At 40.8% G+C, this 20,153-nt stretch overlaps 1 protein-coding gene across 2 annotated transcripts in view; it reads left to right on the top strand.

The window, feature by feature from the left end:
- PELI2 (pellino E3 ubiquitin protein ligase family member 2) overlaps nucleotides 1-20,153 on the top strand; it is a 156,050-nt gene that overhangs the window by 93,342 nt on the left and 42,555 nt on the right. The window contains exon 4 of one of the 2 annotated variants that reach the window (XM_012663758.1): nucleotides 6,857-6,887. In XM_012663758.1, the coding sequence (XP_012519212.1) occupies nucleotides 6,857-6,887 (31 nt within the window). Of the gene's footprint in view, nucleotides 1-6,847; nucleotides 6,888-20,153 lie in introns of both variants that reach the window. The other variant, XM_012663759.1, reaches the window with a different exon arrangement.

Below are 20,153 nucleotides of genomic sequence, written 5' to 3'. Positions count from 1 at the left end.
TCACAGGTTTTTTATTCATTTTTCTTATTTAGACATTTTCTCTAATTTAGTAAGATTTGAATGCTGTTTGCTAAAATTCCAGAAGGAGATTAATATGCCAGTTTGTATCATATAATACCTGTTTCCTCCATTCATCCACACACCCCCCCCAATTTTGGCAAATAGGAATATACAAGGATGTTGAAGATTGATGTACTTTAGAGCAACAGTCCCCAAACTTTTTGGCATCAGGGACTTGTTTCATGGAAGACAATTTTTCCAACAACGGGTAGCGCGGGGTGGTTTCAGGATGATTCAAGCACGTTACATTTATTGCAGTCAAACCTCTCTGCTAGTGATAATTTGTATTTGCAGCTGCTCCCCAGTGCTGGCATCACCACCTCAGCTCCACCTCAGATCATCAGGCATTAGATTGTCATAAGGAGCCACAACCTAGATCCCTCACATGCGCAGTTTACAGCGGGGTTCATGCTCCTGTGAGAATGTAATGTTGCGGATGATCTGACGGGAGACGGAGCTTATGCAGTGATGTGAGTGATGGGAAGCAGCTGTAAATACAGCCTGCTTGCCCTCCGCTCACCTCCTGCTGTGTGGCCTGATTCCTAACAGGCCACAGGACCTGTAAGGTATGGGTCTGCAGCCAGGGGGCTGGTGACTGCAGCTTTGGAGTGTGTTTCTGAGAGCGGAAGACTTCGTGGTCTGCAAAATAATGGGCACTAGAAATTAATTTTATATGAAAATATAGATGAACATAGCTTTTAAAAGAAAGGGGCTTGGTGTGTATGTGCTTTTAAAAGTTCTGGTTTAGAAATCGTGACATGTTCAGAAGTGTCCAGAATAATGAGAATAGCTTTTGGTATTAATTTGTGTGGGCTAATTTCATTCAAAGGTTCAGTTATAGGAATACTTGCTTCAGTAAGAGGACTTAATATTGCATGCAAAAGTAGAGACTTGGGATTAGGGTCAGGGAAAAGCAGATTCTGATACCATTTTCCAAATCTGTCCCAAATCTCGTACCCTATCAGTGGCGACTGTAACCTAGTGTGCTCTGCACCGGTACTAAGTTGGAATCTCCCCACTTGGGAAGTCCACCATGATCTTGCCCTCTAGTAGCTTTTTAAAAACTCATTAGTAGCTTACTCTGAAACTTAGCTGGTAGAATTGTTGCATTTGAGAAAAGGGTCATCTGTTTAAAGTTGAGTAGGGGTAAAATTCTTACAGCGTAATGCAGTGTGTTTTGTGTCTTTCTCTCCTTTTAGAAACTGAGCTCACAGTCAAGTTCTACCCACTGCAGTTTGTCAGAATTTTGTTTTCATTATTAACTCACAAAAGCAATTTAGAATTTAAGCAGTAATATATTTTATGTGTAATAGTTTAATTTCTGTATGTGTACATGGAACGAAATGTTTTGCTACATTTTTGGAGGGCTTGTTGTATTTTGACAAGGTAATTCTTCATTGGACTTGTGAGACTAATAAAAATGTCAGTATGTAAAGTATAGTGGAATCAAAATGTGAAGACCTGGCCAACACATCCACTTTCTGTCTGCCTTAGCCACCATCTCTGGGTCCCCTCCCACTTTGTACGAAATCCTGACCTAGCACCAGCCACACTGCTTTATAATTGCTGATTTGCCAATTGGTTTCTCCCTCAGTGCTCTGCCTAGTTTGAAGGTCATGGTATGTGCAGATAACTGTGTATCTTTGATGGACGTGTCCCCAGAGCCTTCCATGATGCTGGGTGCTCTGTACGGGGAGAGTGAATAAAGGCGTGTGCACATGTGTGTGTAGTCAGTGTTAGGCAAAGATGACCAGTGAGAATGAAGGTCTGACCCTGGGAAATGGGGAAAGGACGAGGCCTATCTGGGAATTCCAAGCAGCTGCTGTGTGAACTTGGAGACCCCAGAGGCACAGGCTGAGGTGAGCGTCAGGCTGCTGTTACGAGAGCAGTTTTGAAGCAGGGCCAACAGGCTGGCTTCTCCAGAAGTCTAGGTGTCTGAGAGCTCACATTGAGCATGGGGTGTGAAGGAGGTAAGACTGCGGGGGCCGCCATGACCTCAAGGCTGTCAGGGCTGGAGGAGGCACTAACAGAGGGGACCAGGATGAGGCTGGATGGGGTCCACAGTGGGCTGAACTGAGCACAAGTGAGGTCCCCTGCTGGCTGCAGCGGTCCCAGGGGCTGGGCCATCCTCCCACGGACATGCCAGGAAGGCTACAGTGAGGGAGAAGGGGCCAGGGCAGTGGTCTCAACTCCCAGCAGCATTGCCTTTCCAGAGAGGTGTCCCCTGCTTTGTGCTTCTCCCCTTGATTTTTCTTGTCCTAGAGGAGGCAGAAGCTACCAGAGGAGAGTTTTGGGGAAAACCTACCCAGAGAAGCCTTCTGACTTGGGGTGGCCCCCTGACCATTCCACCGCAGCTGCCTTTCCATGGTCTAGCACATCACGGGGCAGGGGAGGTGCAGCGGGGTAGTGGGCTCCTTGCTCCACTCATCCCCATTCTGGTGTGGAGGAAATGTACATCACATGGAAACTGAGGCACAGAGAGGTTGCAAACCTTGCTCAAGGTCACTCAGCTACTACTATACATGCAAAGCCTGGCTTTGAACTCAGTCTGGTTTCAGAATCTGTGCTTTTAACCCTAGTCTGCACTCCCCTTGCCAGTGTAAGAACTGACTGTCCCAGTCAAGGTTGCCAGAGAAAGACCCAGCATACCAAAAGAAAGCTTCCTTTGGCTGCAAAAGTCAGGTCAAGTGAGCTCAGTTAACTCCTCGTGGTCAGCTGGACCCCGGTGTCACTCACTGCCCTGCTTCTCTAACATAGTTTGACCAACCTGACTGCACTTCCCCCAGCGCCTGCCCCAGCAAGGACTTGGCTCCCAGGTTCTTGCACATGCGTGCCTAGTCCTGACTGTGCTGGTTCCCCCTTTCTTTCGCTTGTTTTTCACCCCTGCCCACCTCACTGAGCATCAGCCCAGCCGGCCAGCTCCCTGTTGCTGCCATCTCCCCCTTTGATGGGTTCCCTGATGCTAACCAAACCTCCTGCTTCCAGGATCATTGGGGCAAAGAGGTGCTTTGTCTTTCTCTGATAGCAGTTAATGACACAAAGGCATTGTGCTCTTTTCTAATCCTCTTGTATGGATTTCACACCAAGCTTCTAAATAAATATACAGGTAATTAAATATTCCTAAAATTCTATTGATTGCATATGTCTGCACTAGAATTACTTTGTGAGTTCCTAGTTTGATCCCCTTTCCAGACTTAGATGCATTGACACTTACGTTAAGATTACATTCTGTGAGCTATTAAAAACTTCCTGAATGTGCCCTTTAATTTTTCTCTGGGGGTCTGCATTACAATGAAATGGTGTTTTATTTGTTCAGATGTAAGTTGTGAAATTCTGGAGTACCTTGACTGTTTTAGTGAACTTCATATCTTCCTCAGGTACTAGCACTTTAAAAAATCATGTTTGGTGAAAATCAAATTTTGCAGGACAGATATATTAGTAGGGATTATTCATACTACAGAATGACTTTTTGCTTTATGAAATAGCTCACCACAGTGTTCCTTTGGGTAGAAGGCCCCCAGGGCTCTAAAATGTGATTCCTGTATAATAATTTAAATGTCTGTGGAAATTTTCAGGAATGTGACTATTACATAAAATGAAAATGAACCACCTAGTAAAATATTGGTTGTATTTTATTTTAAAGACAATTACCAAGTTTGTCCTTCTCTGCTTCCTCAGCAGATCAACTCCGATCCATGAGGTGGGCCTGGGCAAGGTAGCTGTCTGTGGGGAGGAGGGCGGTGGGCCATGGTGGCCCAGCGGAGGTGAGGGGGTGGTGCTTTTGGAGAGAGCCGCCCTGCACAGCTGTCAGAGCCCAAGTAGAGTGAGGAGGGCATGCGGGCATCAGAGCCTGAAAGGGATAGATGGGGGGTTGGGTGGGGTAGGGAGTGACAATAGCAGCCTGACGTGGGATGTTTGAGAGCCCCCCTGGGGCTAGGGGCTTGGTGGTGGCCATGAGACATGAGTCACATACAGGGGGATTGATCAAATACATATGTATGTCAGGGATGGCAGGGAACCAGATTTCTCACATCAGAAAAGAGAATTACAACTATGGAAACAGAGAAAACAAGAGTGAATCCAGGGGTGGTAGTTACACATTGGAGCTCTGAGTCATGCACTCGTGTATTTCAGTAAACGTAGACATACGGAAATGAGCAGAGACGAATGTGAGTGTATGTGTGTGTATCCGTAGACTTGCGTATGGTCCTGGTTCTGCTCACTGGCGGAGCCTGGGAGCCGCAGCACTCCCCTAGCAGTGAGCACTCCCAGCATCCAGATCTCGGTTTCCAAATATCGTTCTCCCCTGAAAGGAACCAGGCTCCTTAGAGAACTGACTGATTCCAGAGCCTGGGGACAGAAAAAACAAAATGAGCCTGAACATCGTGTTGTGCTGAAAAGTAAGGAAGTGCTCAAAATGACAGAGGCCTGTCAAAGGAACTCGAAAGCCAGACTGAAGGAGCTCTGCTGGCAAAAGTGGACAGTATGAACATCAAATTAAATCATGAAGTTCCCAAAAGAAATGCAGATCCTAACGGAGGAGTGAATCTGTGCGGCTGCTAGGAGTGGAACTGAAAAGCCGGGCGTGACCTCATCATCGCTTCCGGGCATCCCAAAGAACCTATCACTCCTACTACAGGTAGTGCAGTGCTTTGATATTGATCGGAATTGAAGAAGGCTTTGCTTTCAAAGAAGTCCCTCACCTTGTAAAACTTTCATTTTAAGAAATAATAGAGAAAACAATAGCTATGTGTAAAATATAGCATTTTTATTTAAAATTCCTATTTAAGCATTTCTAGTTTGTGACAGGGGCATTATTTTATTATTTTAAATCAGTCATAGTGACTTACCTTGCTTTGGTCTATACTTCCTCTTCCTCAGCATTGCTCATTAATGCCACTCCGGAGACCTTGATGTAGATCCATAGGTACTGGAAGGGAAAAAAACAAAAAACCTGAAGAATTAGACTTCTGGTCTTTGCTATATATCAAAAAAGTCCTGGATTTTTCCAAGCATGCCTAAGTTGAGTATCTTTTATTCATTATTGTTTTGTTCACAGTTAATCATGCTTTTGTAATTAGTTGACTAAAATATTCAATAACTTTATATATTATAGAAAAGTACAGAATCATAAACAATTTTTTTAAAAAAATCAGTCTACTAAATTTGCATTGAGTTAAGATTTTAATAAACCTGGTTAGGCCTGGGAGTATGCCTTCAGCTGCTTTGTAGGAGAATTTGAAATGGCAGAGAAGGCGGTGATGGAGAGTGGAGATGGTTTGGAGTGTGCACAGATGCGACTGGGGTCTAGCCATAGAGCGGGGGTCTGCTCAGACTTGATACCGGGTACTAACTAGGGAGTGTGATTTTTCCAACAGAGGTTAACATGGAAGCTTTTCTCGTCCCACCACTTCGCTTTCTTTTTTGTGTCGTGTTTGTTTCACATCTAAGAAAATTGAGAGAGAGCTTAGGAAATATATATTAGGAAAAAATTACAATCTCTACATCAAAGTTTAGTAGTTAATGTTCCTTTATTTTTTTACCTTCTGAAAAAATGTTTAATGCTGTGGTGAATGAAAATGTTAAACTGCTCCAAAAGTAGTTAATAATACAAAGACCTTAAGAAAAAATATTACTGTGGTAACTTAGCGTCAGGGTATATCCCCCAAATATTTGGGGACTTTCACAGAAATCGTTGAAAATGCATATTATTCTTAAAGGGAGGCTGAGAAATCTCATGTGATATATCAATGTCTAACATGCTCACCTCTCTTCAGTGGTGCTGTGTAACTTTGACAAGGCTTACTGCTTTTGAAGTTTTTATACAGTTATCTCATGTGTTTTAAGAGGTCTTCTCCCAAAATAAACTATCCTGTCTTTGATAAAAGATACCATGAATATTTGCTTCTGTTTCCCAGCAATTGATAATTTCCCTCATTCGTTGAATGGAGTATTAGTGGGTCCTTACAGATGTTCACTGTCACTCTTCTCTCTCCTTCTGGGAATAGAATACTCCGTAGCCTTGGTGCACCAGGTGGTGATGATCTCGGCATTTGTGATGGCTACAGAAACAGGTCGAGATTCCAGAGATGGTTGCTGTGTTGTGGTTAGGATTCTTTTGGTGCCAGAAGAAACTCCGTGGAGCTAGGTCGGGTGGGGTTGGCAGAGGGTTCTCATTCCTGCTGATTCTCATTGTCAGTCTGCTTGGGTCTCCTGTCTCTCTCTGTCTCTGTCTCTGCTTATGTAGTTTCTCCACTCTAGTGTGTTTAGCCTGGCTGTGACCCATCTGGCCTTCTCAGACACCAGATCACCTCTCCAGCTTTCGTCTCTCCTCCTACACTAAAGGGTGGCACTTCTCTGTGTTGCTTAGGTCACCTTTTAGAGCTAGGCCAAGAGCCACTGGCCAGCCCTAGCATCAGGATGCCAGTGCTACTGTGGCCACCTGTGTGCAGGGGCTGGCCCTGCCAGGCTTGTGGTAGTAGTCTGAGGGTAGTAGTGGTATGAGCAATACCTGTTTGTACAGCATTGTGTTATGGCAGATCCAGATCTTTCAGTTTTGTAGAAGGATGGACAATGGAGGTTTTCATTTCCTCATAGCATGTCTAATACAAAAACATTTCCCCTGCAGAAGAGCTCTCTGCTCAATTTTCTTGTTGGCTTATCCCATGCCTGCTTATAAACCATGGGGAAGGCAGTGAAAGGAGAGGCAGTTCTTACATTTAGGCCCAAAGGCATATCCTATTTCTGGAGGTGAGGTTAGGTTGCCATTGTGTGTTTTTTGATTCAGTTCCATTAGCTATGTAATTACAAGGAATCAAATTCAGAAAGTAGTTTAACTCTTGGTCTTTATGATTTACTTTTGCTTCTGATTTGGTGCTAGTGAGATTTCATCTCCTTCCCCTTTTCTGTGTCTTTCTGGTTACTTAATGGGATATTGGATGAGCTGTAGCTGAATACTCTTTTAACTTTGACTGAACATCTTTTAAAGGTTTGAAGGCTCTAGTTTAACATTTGTTCCCATGTGTAGTGCATCAAGCAGATTGTCTTAGAAGCCTGCTTTTATTCCTCCCTCTGATTCATCACCATCAACTTTGTGACTAACAGTAGTGTTTGGACCATGACGAGCCTTTCTAGGGCAGGAAACATGAGGCAACGCCAGGGTCCTGAATTTCTAGCAGCATCAGATAGCTTTTTATTAGGTTATTGAAACCAGTGAAATGAGAATGATGTTGTCCTTGGGTCATTTGCCTGACACATGTTATATAAACACACATTAGCATTAAAGTGTAAAGAGCTAAGGAAAGGACATTAGATAATGAACATCAAAGAAAAAATATATATACTTATTTATTATTTTAAACCTTGGCTAACCCCTCCATTTTGTAGTGAAATTTCCCCATGTTTAATTTTTATTTAGTCCCATATTCAGTTGGTGGTTTAAGATTCTTTAACTTGGAACCCATATCAATAGGACCATTTCCAGCTTTTTCCTCAATTACTTTTGCAGTGAAAGTCGTAAGTGGGTTTACGGTAGAGCATTACAGTTTCTAAGTGGTAATACCTGCTGTAGAGTTCATATATGATTTTTAAAATGTTTGTTGTGTGTGTTTTTTTTTTTAGTCTTTTGTGAGAGGTTAATAGAATTAAATTTTTAGAATTTATAAACTTGACCACTTTTAACTATTCTAGCATGTTTCAAAATAAATACAGTTGGAGTTGACTTAAAGCACATGTACATAGGCATGTATGTACAAGTACTTAAATAGCATTATTCTAGCTACAGGTCTTTGTACAGAGATAAGTGTAGTGTAGTGAATACCTAGAGGAGACTTATCCTCAGGTTTTAATTACACTTTATGTAATAACTTTTGCAGCAGCTCTGAATCTCTGATACTAAGACGCTTCTGAGAAATGAATGAGATGCCAGCATACCCAGACTCCTGGCTGGCTTTGAGTGTTGTGTGTGTGATGCATGTATATACGTGGTATATATGCGTGTATACACATGCCTTCAGTCTCAGTCCTGTTTTCGATAAATTCGGTAGCTAAAGCTTCTATAGTTCTGATTCTACTCTCTGTTGTTTTTGCTGACTCTTACTCATGGTGCCTTGCTTTTGTGTGTATTTTCTTTTAGTTTTTTAGTTTATATATGTTAGAATTTTATCTGCGAGAATTCTCTGAGACCAAAGTTGATAGTGGGTTCTTTCAGAGAGGAGCTGCCTTTGCTTCTCCTGGATGACTGGAGCCACTCCTGCCCCCGAGACTACCAGAAACTCAGCTCTCAACTTGATGTTTTTTGAACCTTAAGTTATTTCTGGCCACAAACTTATATAAGGGCTGTTCTTGGGATTATGAATTCTTAGAGGTGCATGGATCTCTCCCTGTTCTTTTAGTACCAAGATTTGAGACAGGCAAATCTTCGTAGTCCTCAGGTGTTAGTTTAATTCTGTTTCTCCCGGGTACTGAGGTGTGGTCCTTTGGTGTGTCCTGTTAGACGCTTCACTTTGGGCAGGCTGTACGTGTTTTTCCCCTGCTTCCAGGACCCCATGAGAATGTGAAATCAAAGCTGATGTCTACCCACCCTTAGTAAATGTCCCCAAGGCAGAAACTACCTTTAGTCCCCTGCTTACCTCCTGGGATTCCTGCCTTCACTTAATCTTTGGCTTCTAATATTCTTGACTCACCAGCCAGGTCATATATATTATCTGTTTTTAATGTTTTATCCAACATCTTTAGTTTTTAATATGAGAATTGGCCAGACTACCTACTTAGACAAACCCTCAGCAATGGAAATCCTCTATTAATTCTTAAGGACTCAATTCTTTTTTCTTTAGCCTGTCTACTTCCCACGACAGGGGTGGGGGAGTTCACGTCAGAGAGGCATCCAGACCCTGCTTCATATTCAGGGATCACTACTTGTTTAGAATCCCATTCTAGTCAGACAACTCTAATTTTTGGATTCTTCTTTCCCACACAGAACTAGATTCTCTCTCTCTTTAATTTTTCCCATTTGTTTAATATTATGTTCTTTGAAGCAACACAAGATAAATCTCCCTCTTCCATGTGGCTTCAGGTACCTTATGCCTCTTCCTTTCTCCACCCCACTAAGCTTTCTCTTCTCTGGAGTAAACTCCTCAGTGTCTCTAACTCCTTCTTGGGCAGTATGGTTTGAGGCATCCATCCCCGGACATCAGGATTGCTGATGATTTCCCACTGCCTGGTATCTAGTGTGCCAGTTCCTCGGGCGATGCATGTTCATAGTTGCACCCCGTGTTCCACACAGGACCTGACCGTGTCAGAGCATGTGGCCTGACCAGATGCTCCTTTTCATTCTCTCTGTGACCTCCTGCCGTAGCTCCGTGACACGGTTCCTTAAAGCTGATGGAGCCACTGGCCCGTCATTCTTCCCTCCCCAGTCTTGTCTCCTTCTACCCCCAGTGCTCATCTTTTTCATGTTAACTGTTTTAAGTTAGATTTTATTCATCCTGGAATTAGGGATGATATGCTTTTTAAAAAAAGGTAAGTGATATGCTGTTATATGATTTCTTTTTGAATGGGCATATTGAGGCCCTGATGTGATTCTGTTTATCTTTTCTTAAGAATAATTTCCTTGAATAGAAAATTATCTAGAATCTCAAAAACTCCTAAGTTGTTTAAAAACCTATCACTTTCAGTTAACATGTCAATCAATTGTCTGAAGAAGTTGATAGTTATTCAGTTATAATTAATAATAACCACCTCTGTTGAATTAATATGCCTCTTGCAGTTCTTTTGACTTTTAAAAGATTATATTTTACAGAGGAGTTTCATTTACTATCTTTAACTTAGGGGAAGAGATTATTAAAATCTCATTTTATCCAGTATTCAACGTCGATTGCCATTTTATATTGACTGCTTTAATTAGGTTTCCTGCTGATTTCAGGTTTCTAGTACATAATATATCCAAAAAATCTATTAGTTATAATTTAGGTTCTTGTCATAAATACTTTTAGAAGGCTGTCGTACAGCGGTTATAGCAGCTGAAGGTGTTTGGTGTTCTCAGTTCATCTCTACAATGAGTTTGGTCCCTCTATACTCTTAAGCAACTTTCCTGTTGGGTGATTGCTCACTAGGCCATGTGATTACATTTGTGGAAAGATGTGTTCTAAATTTCAGACAGTAAATTCAGAGTCAAATTAATCCGTTAGTAGGATGATTCAAGAAACTAATTATACAGGGGCACACAGCATGTGTCTAAAAGCCAAATGAGTGGCAGATTCCATGCCTGTGAACATATTTGACAGAGGTGTTTAACCAGGAGGGTCTGTGGGTTAAAGTTACCTTAAGGTTCACATGAAAGGATTTGTTTAGTGAACTAGAAAAAAAATCCTTTTCTAGAGATAAAAGAGGTTGGAAGAGTAACAATTTAGGAAGGTAGCTGAAAACTTCCTTGATATGATTAAACCAATTCAAGCAGTCAATTAAATATGCTTTATTTTTAATGGTGAAAAATGTTTTTTTCATCAGGTTTGACTGGAAGCATGAATTAGCTCTAAATGTTACCACATATTTTTTGGGGGAGGACTTCTTACGTGTTTAATGTTTGTTAGTGAACTGGAGATATTAAAGTATAAATTCATCTTCATGAAAGGGCTAAAATAATGAAAAACATTAGTTATTAAACCACAAATGGTATTTACTGCCTACCGTATTCTCTACAGTTTCATAAATGCAAAACAGTTGACTTTATCAGTTTTAGATAGTCTAGAAAGTCAGAGATTGTTTATATGTTCTTTCTTTGGAATTGAGACTAGGGAAATAATCCTCAAGAAGAGAATATTTTAGAATACCTGCTTTTAAAAACTCTTGATGGTCTTTAAAGGGCAACACCTAATTTTGTCTTATTCGATTTAAGTTATTATATTTGAGTTTGGTAGTTCTACCAACAGATGAGAACTGACTTTTTATAAAGAGGTAGGTATACTGTAGTGCTCTGTTTGGTTAAGCATGCTCTAGACCTTTTCTTTTAAACCTGCCCTCATTAGTACTAATTACAACATATTTATAGAGTACTTTTCTCTTTCTCTTCTCATTTAATTACTACCAGAGGTGTGAGGGGCAAACAGAGTAAACAGTATGTTTATTGTAGGTTTGTGTGTATCTGTAGAGACTAGTCTAGAGCTGGCATCTTCCAGTTCTGAGTTCAGTGCTCTATAGTCCCCCTCGCCCCACGTGCACCTGTGGAGAGACATGGCCTCCATGGCACCTGGGATCTGGAAAGCCCTGTAGAGCAGCAGTTAGAACACAGAGCTCAGGGGAGTCATGTCCATCGTGTGACCGTCAGCAAATTCCTTGAGTCTACATTTCTTCATCTACGGTCAACTCTTGGTTACATTTCTCAATAGAAATGACAAGGAGGATGGGTAATGTAGAATAGACAGTAACAAAAATAGTTTATCAGTAGCAGAAAGGGGTGGGATTTGGAGATGAAGACCTGGGTTCAGTCTCCACTGCTGATGAACTTTCCAGCAATAGCAACAAGTCACTTGACAGAGGGGAGACAGAAGACAGGACTATAAGAAAGCTTCCATCCCACAGCACAGTGGACTGTTTCGGGGTACGTGATTTGGCCTGTGGTCTATGTAAGCCTAGGTGTTTCGGAGTTAGGTTTTTCACATGAGGCAGAATGTTAAATCTTTTTTTAGGAAAGAACTGACATTTGGAGTCTGAAGGTTGCTGGAGGAGAGAGTGGACATGTTTTGCCCATAGAGAGTCTAGAAGCCTCTTGAGAGAAAAGGGACTAAGCCTGTAGCCCTCTCTCCTTGACATTCAAAGTAATGTGAATATGTCAGGGTACACTTGGGTAGTGACCAAGGCCCACTATTGAGGAAAGGTGGTGAGGCCCTTGAGCCATACTCATTATGGGGAGGAATACATTTGGCTTGTGGGCAGGCCCACATTCTCTTTTGGGAGTGTTGGCTGAAAGCAAGTAAATGGCACATTATTGAGATAGGGGATCACAGGTGAACTCCACGTGCAGAATAGTGAGATCTTTGGCTGTCTCCCCTTCCTTGGCTCCTGGAACACTGGAAACTGGACCAATAACATCAACCAGGAGATTTCAGGATTCTTCTCTCAGGAAACTGACCTGGAGAAAAAGACCTTAAAAATACCAAGGTTTTGGGATTCTGCTCCCTTCAGGGAATGAATGGGACTCTTATCACCCAGTGTTAGGCCCACAAGAAAGAACTGAAAACTAACATTTGGTAACAAAAGATTAAAGCAACTTTTAATGATAGGAAGATAAAGGTGAAAATTTCTCAGAAAGTAGAACAATGAGGGAAAAAAAGGAATATTGGAGAATCAATTCAGGAAGTCCAGTGCCTAAGTAATATGATTTCCAGAAGAAGTAGTGGGCAGAAAGTTATAAAGAAGTAATTCAGGAAAATTGACATACCTCCAGATTGAAAGGGCTCAGCAAATAAAGGCAGGTTTTGTTTGTTATTCTCCCTGTGTTCATTGAGTGTCTACTGTATAGGACAGGCGCTGTTAAATCACTAGAGTTGCAGGGTCCAGGGCTGAGGCAGACAAAAATCTGTGCCATCATGGAGTTTATATTCTGTTGGAATTACATTAAAAATAAAAAGTGATTCATACCAAGGCACTTTTATTGTGAAATTTCAGAACACCAGGGATAAAGGGGAGATAGTAAGAATTTCCAGCAAGGAGAAAATCAGATTATATTTGAACTATCAAATAGTCAAATAGCATTGAATTTCTCAGTAATAAAGCTCTGTGCTACCTCTGAGGGGAAACAAATTGCAGCCTGTAGTTCTATACCCAGCCAGACAATCAAGTGTGAAAGTAGAACTAAGACATTTTAGATCTATAAGGACTAAAAACTTAACTAGTGTAGGGATATGTCCCACAAAAATGAGGGAGTAAAATTAAGAAAGAAAAAGACATGTGGTGTAGGAAACAAGAGATTCAACACAAGAAGAAAGCAAAGAGAGTTCCTAGGATGGTGAGAGGGCACACAGCTGTGCAGTGGTCCTCAAGATCAGCCACCCAGGTAGACAGAGGGCAGAGGCCTCTGGAAGGAATGGCTCAGTGTGAGGCGTACGGGGACAGGAGGACCCATGGAAGGGCCACCTCATGGGTTTCTGTACAGAGGAGTTTTGTATTAATAGTTGAGTCAGAAGGTTTAGGGATGAATTAGTATTAGGAAAATAGAAAACTCAGTGACTATAAACCAAGTTATAATTAATTTCAAGAAAAACAGTTAACAAGAAAGGAAATACACTCATACTACAGACTCCACTGTGAACATTGTATCCATAGTCATAACCGTGAAAACAGTGAATATCAATTGAGTAAAAATTTATTTTATATTAGGATGGGGGAAGAAGTCTGTGAGAAAGGTAAAGTCTCATCTTGCAAAATATGACATGTCAAAAGTGACATGTAATTGAAAAATCAAGAAAGGGAATAGCTTGATAGGTTATGTAACACACAACCAATCTGCCAGGGAAGTCTGTGTAATTTCCACCCCAGTGCGCCTTAAGGCATAGGATGGCGAGCCATCATTTAGGAGCCATCATTCAGAGCCCCTTGGTTGTTGACTTCTGTAAACAGATTCCATCTCTGAGGGATGTCTTCATTGCGGTGAGGTCCGTGATGGAGCCATCCAAGATTTCCTAGAAGGGCAAGCTTGTTTTAATAGACCCTTTCTAGAACTCCCCTTGGGCTACAAGGACTGCATGCATACATTGGTTTTACCTAACAGACACTGATCTCTGCATATTTTGTCCACATTTGAGAGGGATCAGAGTGTGGGAAAAGCCCCTGGTCTCAGTTCCTGCCATTTTGTGACCTTGGGCAAGTGAAGTCACACCTCAGTTTCCTCATCTATAAAACAGGGATAATAATAGCACTTTCTTCTGCAGGTGGTTGTGAAGACGCAAATCGGTTAAAATACTGAAAATCTTTCAAATAGTGCATGGCACCTAGTAAGCCTACTGTGGTATGTTTTGGCTTTTTTTTTTTTTTTTTGTCATTATTGTTTTCTTTATCCGGTTCACAAAAATAGATCAGTAATTCAGAAATGTTCTTTGAAGTGTGAAAGGAGTGACAAAAACAAGAAAAAATAGTACAGCTCAAAATAACATCATAAACAAATACCGAATGGAAACCTAGTATAATTATAGAATGTGAATCTTAAATATCCAGAGACCCGTGAATCTGCCAGGGTGATAATTTCACTCAAGTAACAGAAAAAGAAAAATTGTAAATAGACTCTCTGAAAATTGAATTTTACTTGGCAGGTGATTTATTCATTCATAATCTCTGGTGCTTTCTCCGTTATGAAACTTTATCAAATAGTGGCATGAAACCCTCAATGCTTTTGAGTCATTTTCAGGCAAAGTACAGTGGTCTTTCTAGTGAACCAGTTGCATCTTCCCAGATCAAGTATGAAATAGTGTTTTCCAGGGTGAAATTGATGAATTTTCTTGCTAAGGACCCAGAATAGTACAAAACTTCAGAGGCATCATTCAAAGTTACATTAGTCATAGCAAAAGCAGATTTGCTGAGAAGTTTGCAACATCAACCTCAAAAGTGATGGCAAACATATTCAAAGGGAAAGAGGAACAAGCTTTTGGCAAAATCCTTTATCAAGTGCTCCTGTTGCATGTCACTTAGCATTAGTGGTGTGCAGTATGGGAGAGCAGTCATGTGTGTGAATGCATATTTCACTTTATAGTTTGTTGAAATCACTGATGTGTGGAATATGAATCAGCCCTTGGCATATGTCTGATAACACACATGAGGGAGAAGTGTTCAGCAACGTTTCATAATTTTGGTCATTGGAAACTCTTCCTTCAGAAGGAGAGACTTTTTTTTTTTTACTTGTTTATTTTGTGGGCACTGATGGCGATGGAAGGTTCCTTGACATTCCTAAGAGTAGGGCACCGGGTGAACATACAGCAGGGAAGGAGCTGTCTGCGAGTGGGAACCCACCCTCCACTTCTTCCACCAAGAGCTTGAAGAAAACTCCATTTTTGAATGTCTGTTTTCCACTGGGCTGTATGAAGAAATGCTCAGCAAGTAAACATCTCAGCTTTTCTACATTGGGCTTTGCTAGCTGTTGAGATCTTTGAAAATAAGGTGTGAAATAAAATATTTCTTCCTGGTCCCATGTGAGTAAAGACCATTTCTAGGATGTCAGTTGGCTTAGTCAGATGGCATATCACATAGGTATTTTTATCTTTTCTAGTTGAAGCTGTCTCTTCCTGGTCAATGACAGAAATAAAATACTGAGAGTTTTCAAAAAGTGGATGATGCTGCTGATTCCTGGATCACTAAGAATTTGACTGTGGACTAGCATTTGCTGATTTTCATCAAGAAAGCATTGATATGTTGGGCATATCTAAAAATCTAAAGCAAATGCAAACAATAAATGAACGAAGAATCTATTCACCATTTTCTCCCAAGTTAAAACATTCAATCTCCCGGCTTTTAAGGATAACTTAGATTCCAGTAGATGCCAAGAGAAGCCTTTAATAAGTTTTCCCATAATATCTGGGTTCATCCTTGATGCAAATACCTGCACTGCCTACTACTTCAAAATATTGCAACAACTACCAGCAGCAATCTGCACAGTGCAATGAGTTGTGATTTTCTAATTTATGTATTAGTAAACTAAAATATATTAAATTAACTGGCTTAGATATGGAGCCATACTATTGCTCAGGCTAAATATTCCATCAAACCCAAGTGAAAGGGTTTGGAATACTTATAATTGACTTTAAAATATTACATTTTATGGATACTGTTAGTCCTCTGTGCCCATGGGTTCTGTATCCATGGATTCAACCAACTACAGCTTGAGAATATTTGGAAAAAAATAAAAATTAAAAATAACTGTACAATAATAAACAATAATACAAATTTTAAAATAGCAGTATAATAATTATTTGCATAGCACTTACATTGTGTATTAGGTCTTACTAAGTAATCTAGAGATGATTTAAAAGTATATGGGAGGATGTACATAGATTATATGCAAATGCTGCACCATTTTATATAAGGGTTTGAGCACCTCAGATTTTGGTATCCACAAGGGTCCTGGAACCAATCTTCTGAGGATACCGAGGGACCATTGTACTTATTAAACCGATAGACCTTTTGAACTGAAGAGCTCCTTTGAATGTCATAGATCCTATAAATCTTAAAGTTACAGGAGACTTTAGGAGTAATCTACTCCATCCTTCCTCAGTAGATATGATTCTCCTCTGCAGTGCACCTGGTGTGTTCTCTGTGAACTTTCTCTCAGGGCAAGCAGAGGTCACGAAGCTTGTTGTGACTTGGGAAGAATAGTGCGTCCAGTGCTGGGCAAGTCGGTACCATTTTCAACAACTATAACTGTTGTAAGGTTTATATGTTTAAACCCAAATCTCATTCCCCTTCTCTATAAATTTTATATATTGGTTTTGATTCTGTCCATCAGAACCAAACAGAAAAAGTTCAATTTTTCTCATGTATTAATAGCCTTTTAATTATTTTAGCTGCTAATCCTCCACTAAGACATCCCTTCTGGGGAAAATTGCTCCAGGTCTCAGCCCTTCCTTCTGTGTTTCTCATCTCCTCCATTCTGCCTCTCTGTGCCTCTGCATCTGTGTGCTCTTCAGGACAAGTGTGGTCTACCAGTGTCAATTTACCTGTGTTGATGAGAGTGATTTTTTGTTGTTGTTCTGTTGGAAACAGTGTTTACTGAAGTAGGTAGTTTACTGTGTTCCAGGAAGTATGGGCTTGACACAGTTCTGTGTCATTTTATGTAACCCACATAACTTTGCAAGTAGATTGGAATTACCTATAGTATTCTGGCAAGGAAACTAAGGCTCAGATGTTAAGTAAATCACTCGAGGTAACTTATCCAAGAAGTAGCAGAGCCGTGTCTCCAGTTCCTTTTGATTATTTTCGCCGCTCCAGTGACTCATACTGTATGATCTTTCTCATACTTGCTGCCTCAACCACACTAACTCTTTTGAATTTAAGAATTATTACATTCTTCTTAAAGCCTTTAACCTACACAGAAATATACACAAAAACCCTCCCTTACCCCAGTAACCATGCTGGTAGTGTGATACGTGATTGCCTTTTTACATTCTTTTTCCACCACTTACTTTTTCTGTACCTAAATAAAATGGAGATGTGAACGTGTACCTGTGTCATTGAAAGGATCAAATGAGTTAATAAATATGAAGTACCTATAGAATAGTGTCTGGTACATAGTAAGTGCTCAAATGTTGCTATTATATATAAAAACACATGCCTAATGTGTATGTGAAAATCAACATACATACATGTGGAATTCTTTCAAAGCAAGAACAAGAATGGGAACAGTCTGCATATAATATCCTCAGCCTACTTTTATCACCCAAAATTTATCATGGCCGTTTTCCCATATTGTTATATTTTAGTCTACTGCAGTTTTTTTTCTTTTTATAGCTGCAAAGTATACTATATCCCCTTAATTTACTTAGCCATTCCCTTACTGATAGATAAGTAAGTTTTCTCCATGCTGTTATAAATAATGGTACAGGGAACTGTCTTGAACATAGGTCTTTATTCATGAGAATTGATTGTCTGAACCTATACAGAAATTTACATTTATCTCTTTAAAAATATTTTATCTTGTTATATTTGGCCTGGTTTTATAATGTATTGTCATTGGATAGATTTCGATTCTGTCATTAGTGAGTTCACTATCTTTGGTTTTACTTCATTTTTAAAATTGTGATCAACCTACTCTCCTTAACATCTTGAAAATCGTGGATTAAAAAGGTTGAATTCAGCAGTTCAGAACAGAATTCTCTAGTTGCCACCAGAGGGCTCCTGTTATGTTGAAACTGATCTTTTAGGTATATTCGTTCACTCAGGTATAAATCTACTTCAGGTATTATCTTCTAACTATATCTCTCCATTGTAGGTACAAAATGTCACAACAGACCTTGTCAGATGCCTTCATGGAATCTTGTTAAAAAAGTAGTCATTTAGTGAGTAATCTTTGCTACCCAGTCTGGAAAGATGATATTGTACTCTATATTTGGGAAAACTTGAAATATAAACGACAGATGTCTTCAGGAAATGTCTGAAAAAATGTCTAAAAATGCCCACGATTTTATTGCCAAAAAAAAGAAGAAGAAAGAAAAGAAAAGCATGAGTGCTATTTTGATTCCATTAGGCTGACTGCCACGTAACCAGCACCAGTGTGGGTGCTCCATTTGGAAACTTTGTAGCAAGATTGGATTTAATATAATCAGTTAAAATATATTTTGAGAATATTGGGTTGATTTAAGCCATTAGAAGTAGTTGCCTAAATATGAACTAGAGTATAAAAATAATTTTCAGTGTCTACTATGCTTTTATTATGCAATGAACATGTCATGTGAGCCAACTAAATATGCAGCTTCCTTGAACATAGTAAATAATGAGAACATTAAGTTTTATGCACATTTTAATTTATTCTTTAACTTTTTAAGACTTTAGAGATTAGAACAACCACATACATCTCCTCATTTGAACCTTTCAAGAACTCTGAAGTGACAAAATGCAGATCATGATTGCCATTTTTTAGTTGAAGGAATTAAAGCACAGAGAAATTTGAAAAGTGCTCAGAAAAGGGAGTGATTTGTTGTGATCATCAGGAGAGTCATGGAAAGCTTCACAAGAGGTGCCCTTCAACCAGGGCTGGACATTTTGCAGAGGGTGAATGTGAAAAGGGACACTCAGGCTGGGCAGTGAGCACAGGTGAGAGGCGTGGGGGAACCAGGAGGGTTTGGAAAGCAACAGAAGGCGGTGGCAGGCACAGGTTGGGAGGCTGGCCGGAAGGTGACGAGAGGAGGCCAATTCCTGGAGAGCCTTGAATGCCAGGCTCAGGAATTTGGGCTTAAATACCAACATGGGAAACTGGTTGGGAGGTATAGAGAGAGGGAGTGACTCCCGTCGGGGTCAGCCACAGAGGAGGGTTGAAGAGTTGTGGGAGACAATTTGCTAAGTGCCGTGGAGAAGGGCAGTCGGTGTGCTGCCTACTGCACTCACCATATCACCTTTGAGAGGATTGCACTGTTACTGGATCCCAGAGAAATATGGTTAATTGTCAATTCAAAAAAATAAAATGCATAACTTAGGCTGGGCACAGTGATTCACACCTGTAATCCTAGCACTCTGGAAGGCCAAGGCAGGAGGATGCTTGAGTGCCAGGAGTTTGAGACCAGCCAGAGCAAGAGGGAGACCCTGTCTCTACAAAACATAGAAAAATTAGCCGGGTGTGGTGGCACATGCTTGTAGTTCCAGCTTCTTGGGAGACAGAGGCAGGAGGATCCCTTGAGCCCAGGAGTGTGAGGTTGCAGTGAACTATGATGATGCCACTGCACTCCAGCCTGGGCAACAGAGTGAGACTCTATCTCAAAAAATAAAATAAAATAAAATACATAGTCATCTTTCCCAGTTTTTGTCTAGACTTCTGTATTTGTGATTCTGTTGGGCCATTCACATGAACGCTTGAGTACTTTTAACAGTTACTCCCTGCAGTAGTGATGCTGTGAGTTGTGGCCACGGGAGGTGGATTATGGGATGCTCAGAAATGTTTATTGGCTTCAGAAACTTGATGTGGGTATCTTTTACTTTCCAGAAATTCCTATATGAGAATTCTAAGCAGAAGGAATTAATGCATACTAAAATTCATGCAGTATTAAGCAATTACTCTGTGCCAGGCAGCCGTGGGATGGGAGGAAAGAAAAGTAAGGCCAAGGCCCGGGGCCGTTCATTGTCCCCATTTCCTTTTGCATCCTGTACGTATGCCCTGCATTTGCCCATCAGCCCTCATCACGTGGTCTGGTATCCTTTACAAGTCCTGTCTCCACACTGCGGGTGCCCCCTCATACCTTTTCCCTCCTGTCTAAACCCTGTGGCCTCAGCATCCAGCTCAAAGACCACGTGCTCCAGGAGTCCTTATCTGGCCTAAGGTGCATTTAACACATCTCTGGAGCTACCTATTAGGTGTGGGGTCCCATGTGAGTAATGGAATGACAAGAACTGTCCCTAACTTGATC

Source organism: Propithecus coquereli, unplaced genomic scaffold (genome assembly GCF_000956105.1).
Source record: "Propithecus coquereli isolate 6110/MARCELLA unplaced genomic scaffold, Pcoq_1.0 Scaffold83, whole genome shotgun sequence".
In the NCBI taxonomy this organism is placed as follows: Eukaryota; Metazoa; Chordata; class Mammalia; order Primates; family Indriidae; genus Propithecus; species Propithecus coquereli.
This window is presented reverse-complemented; position numbering and strand designations above follow the sequence as displayed.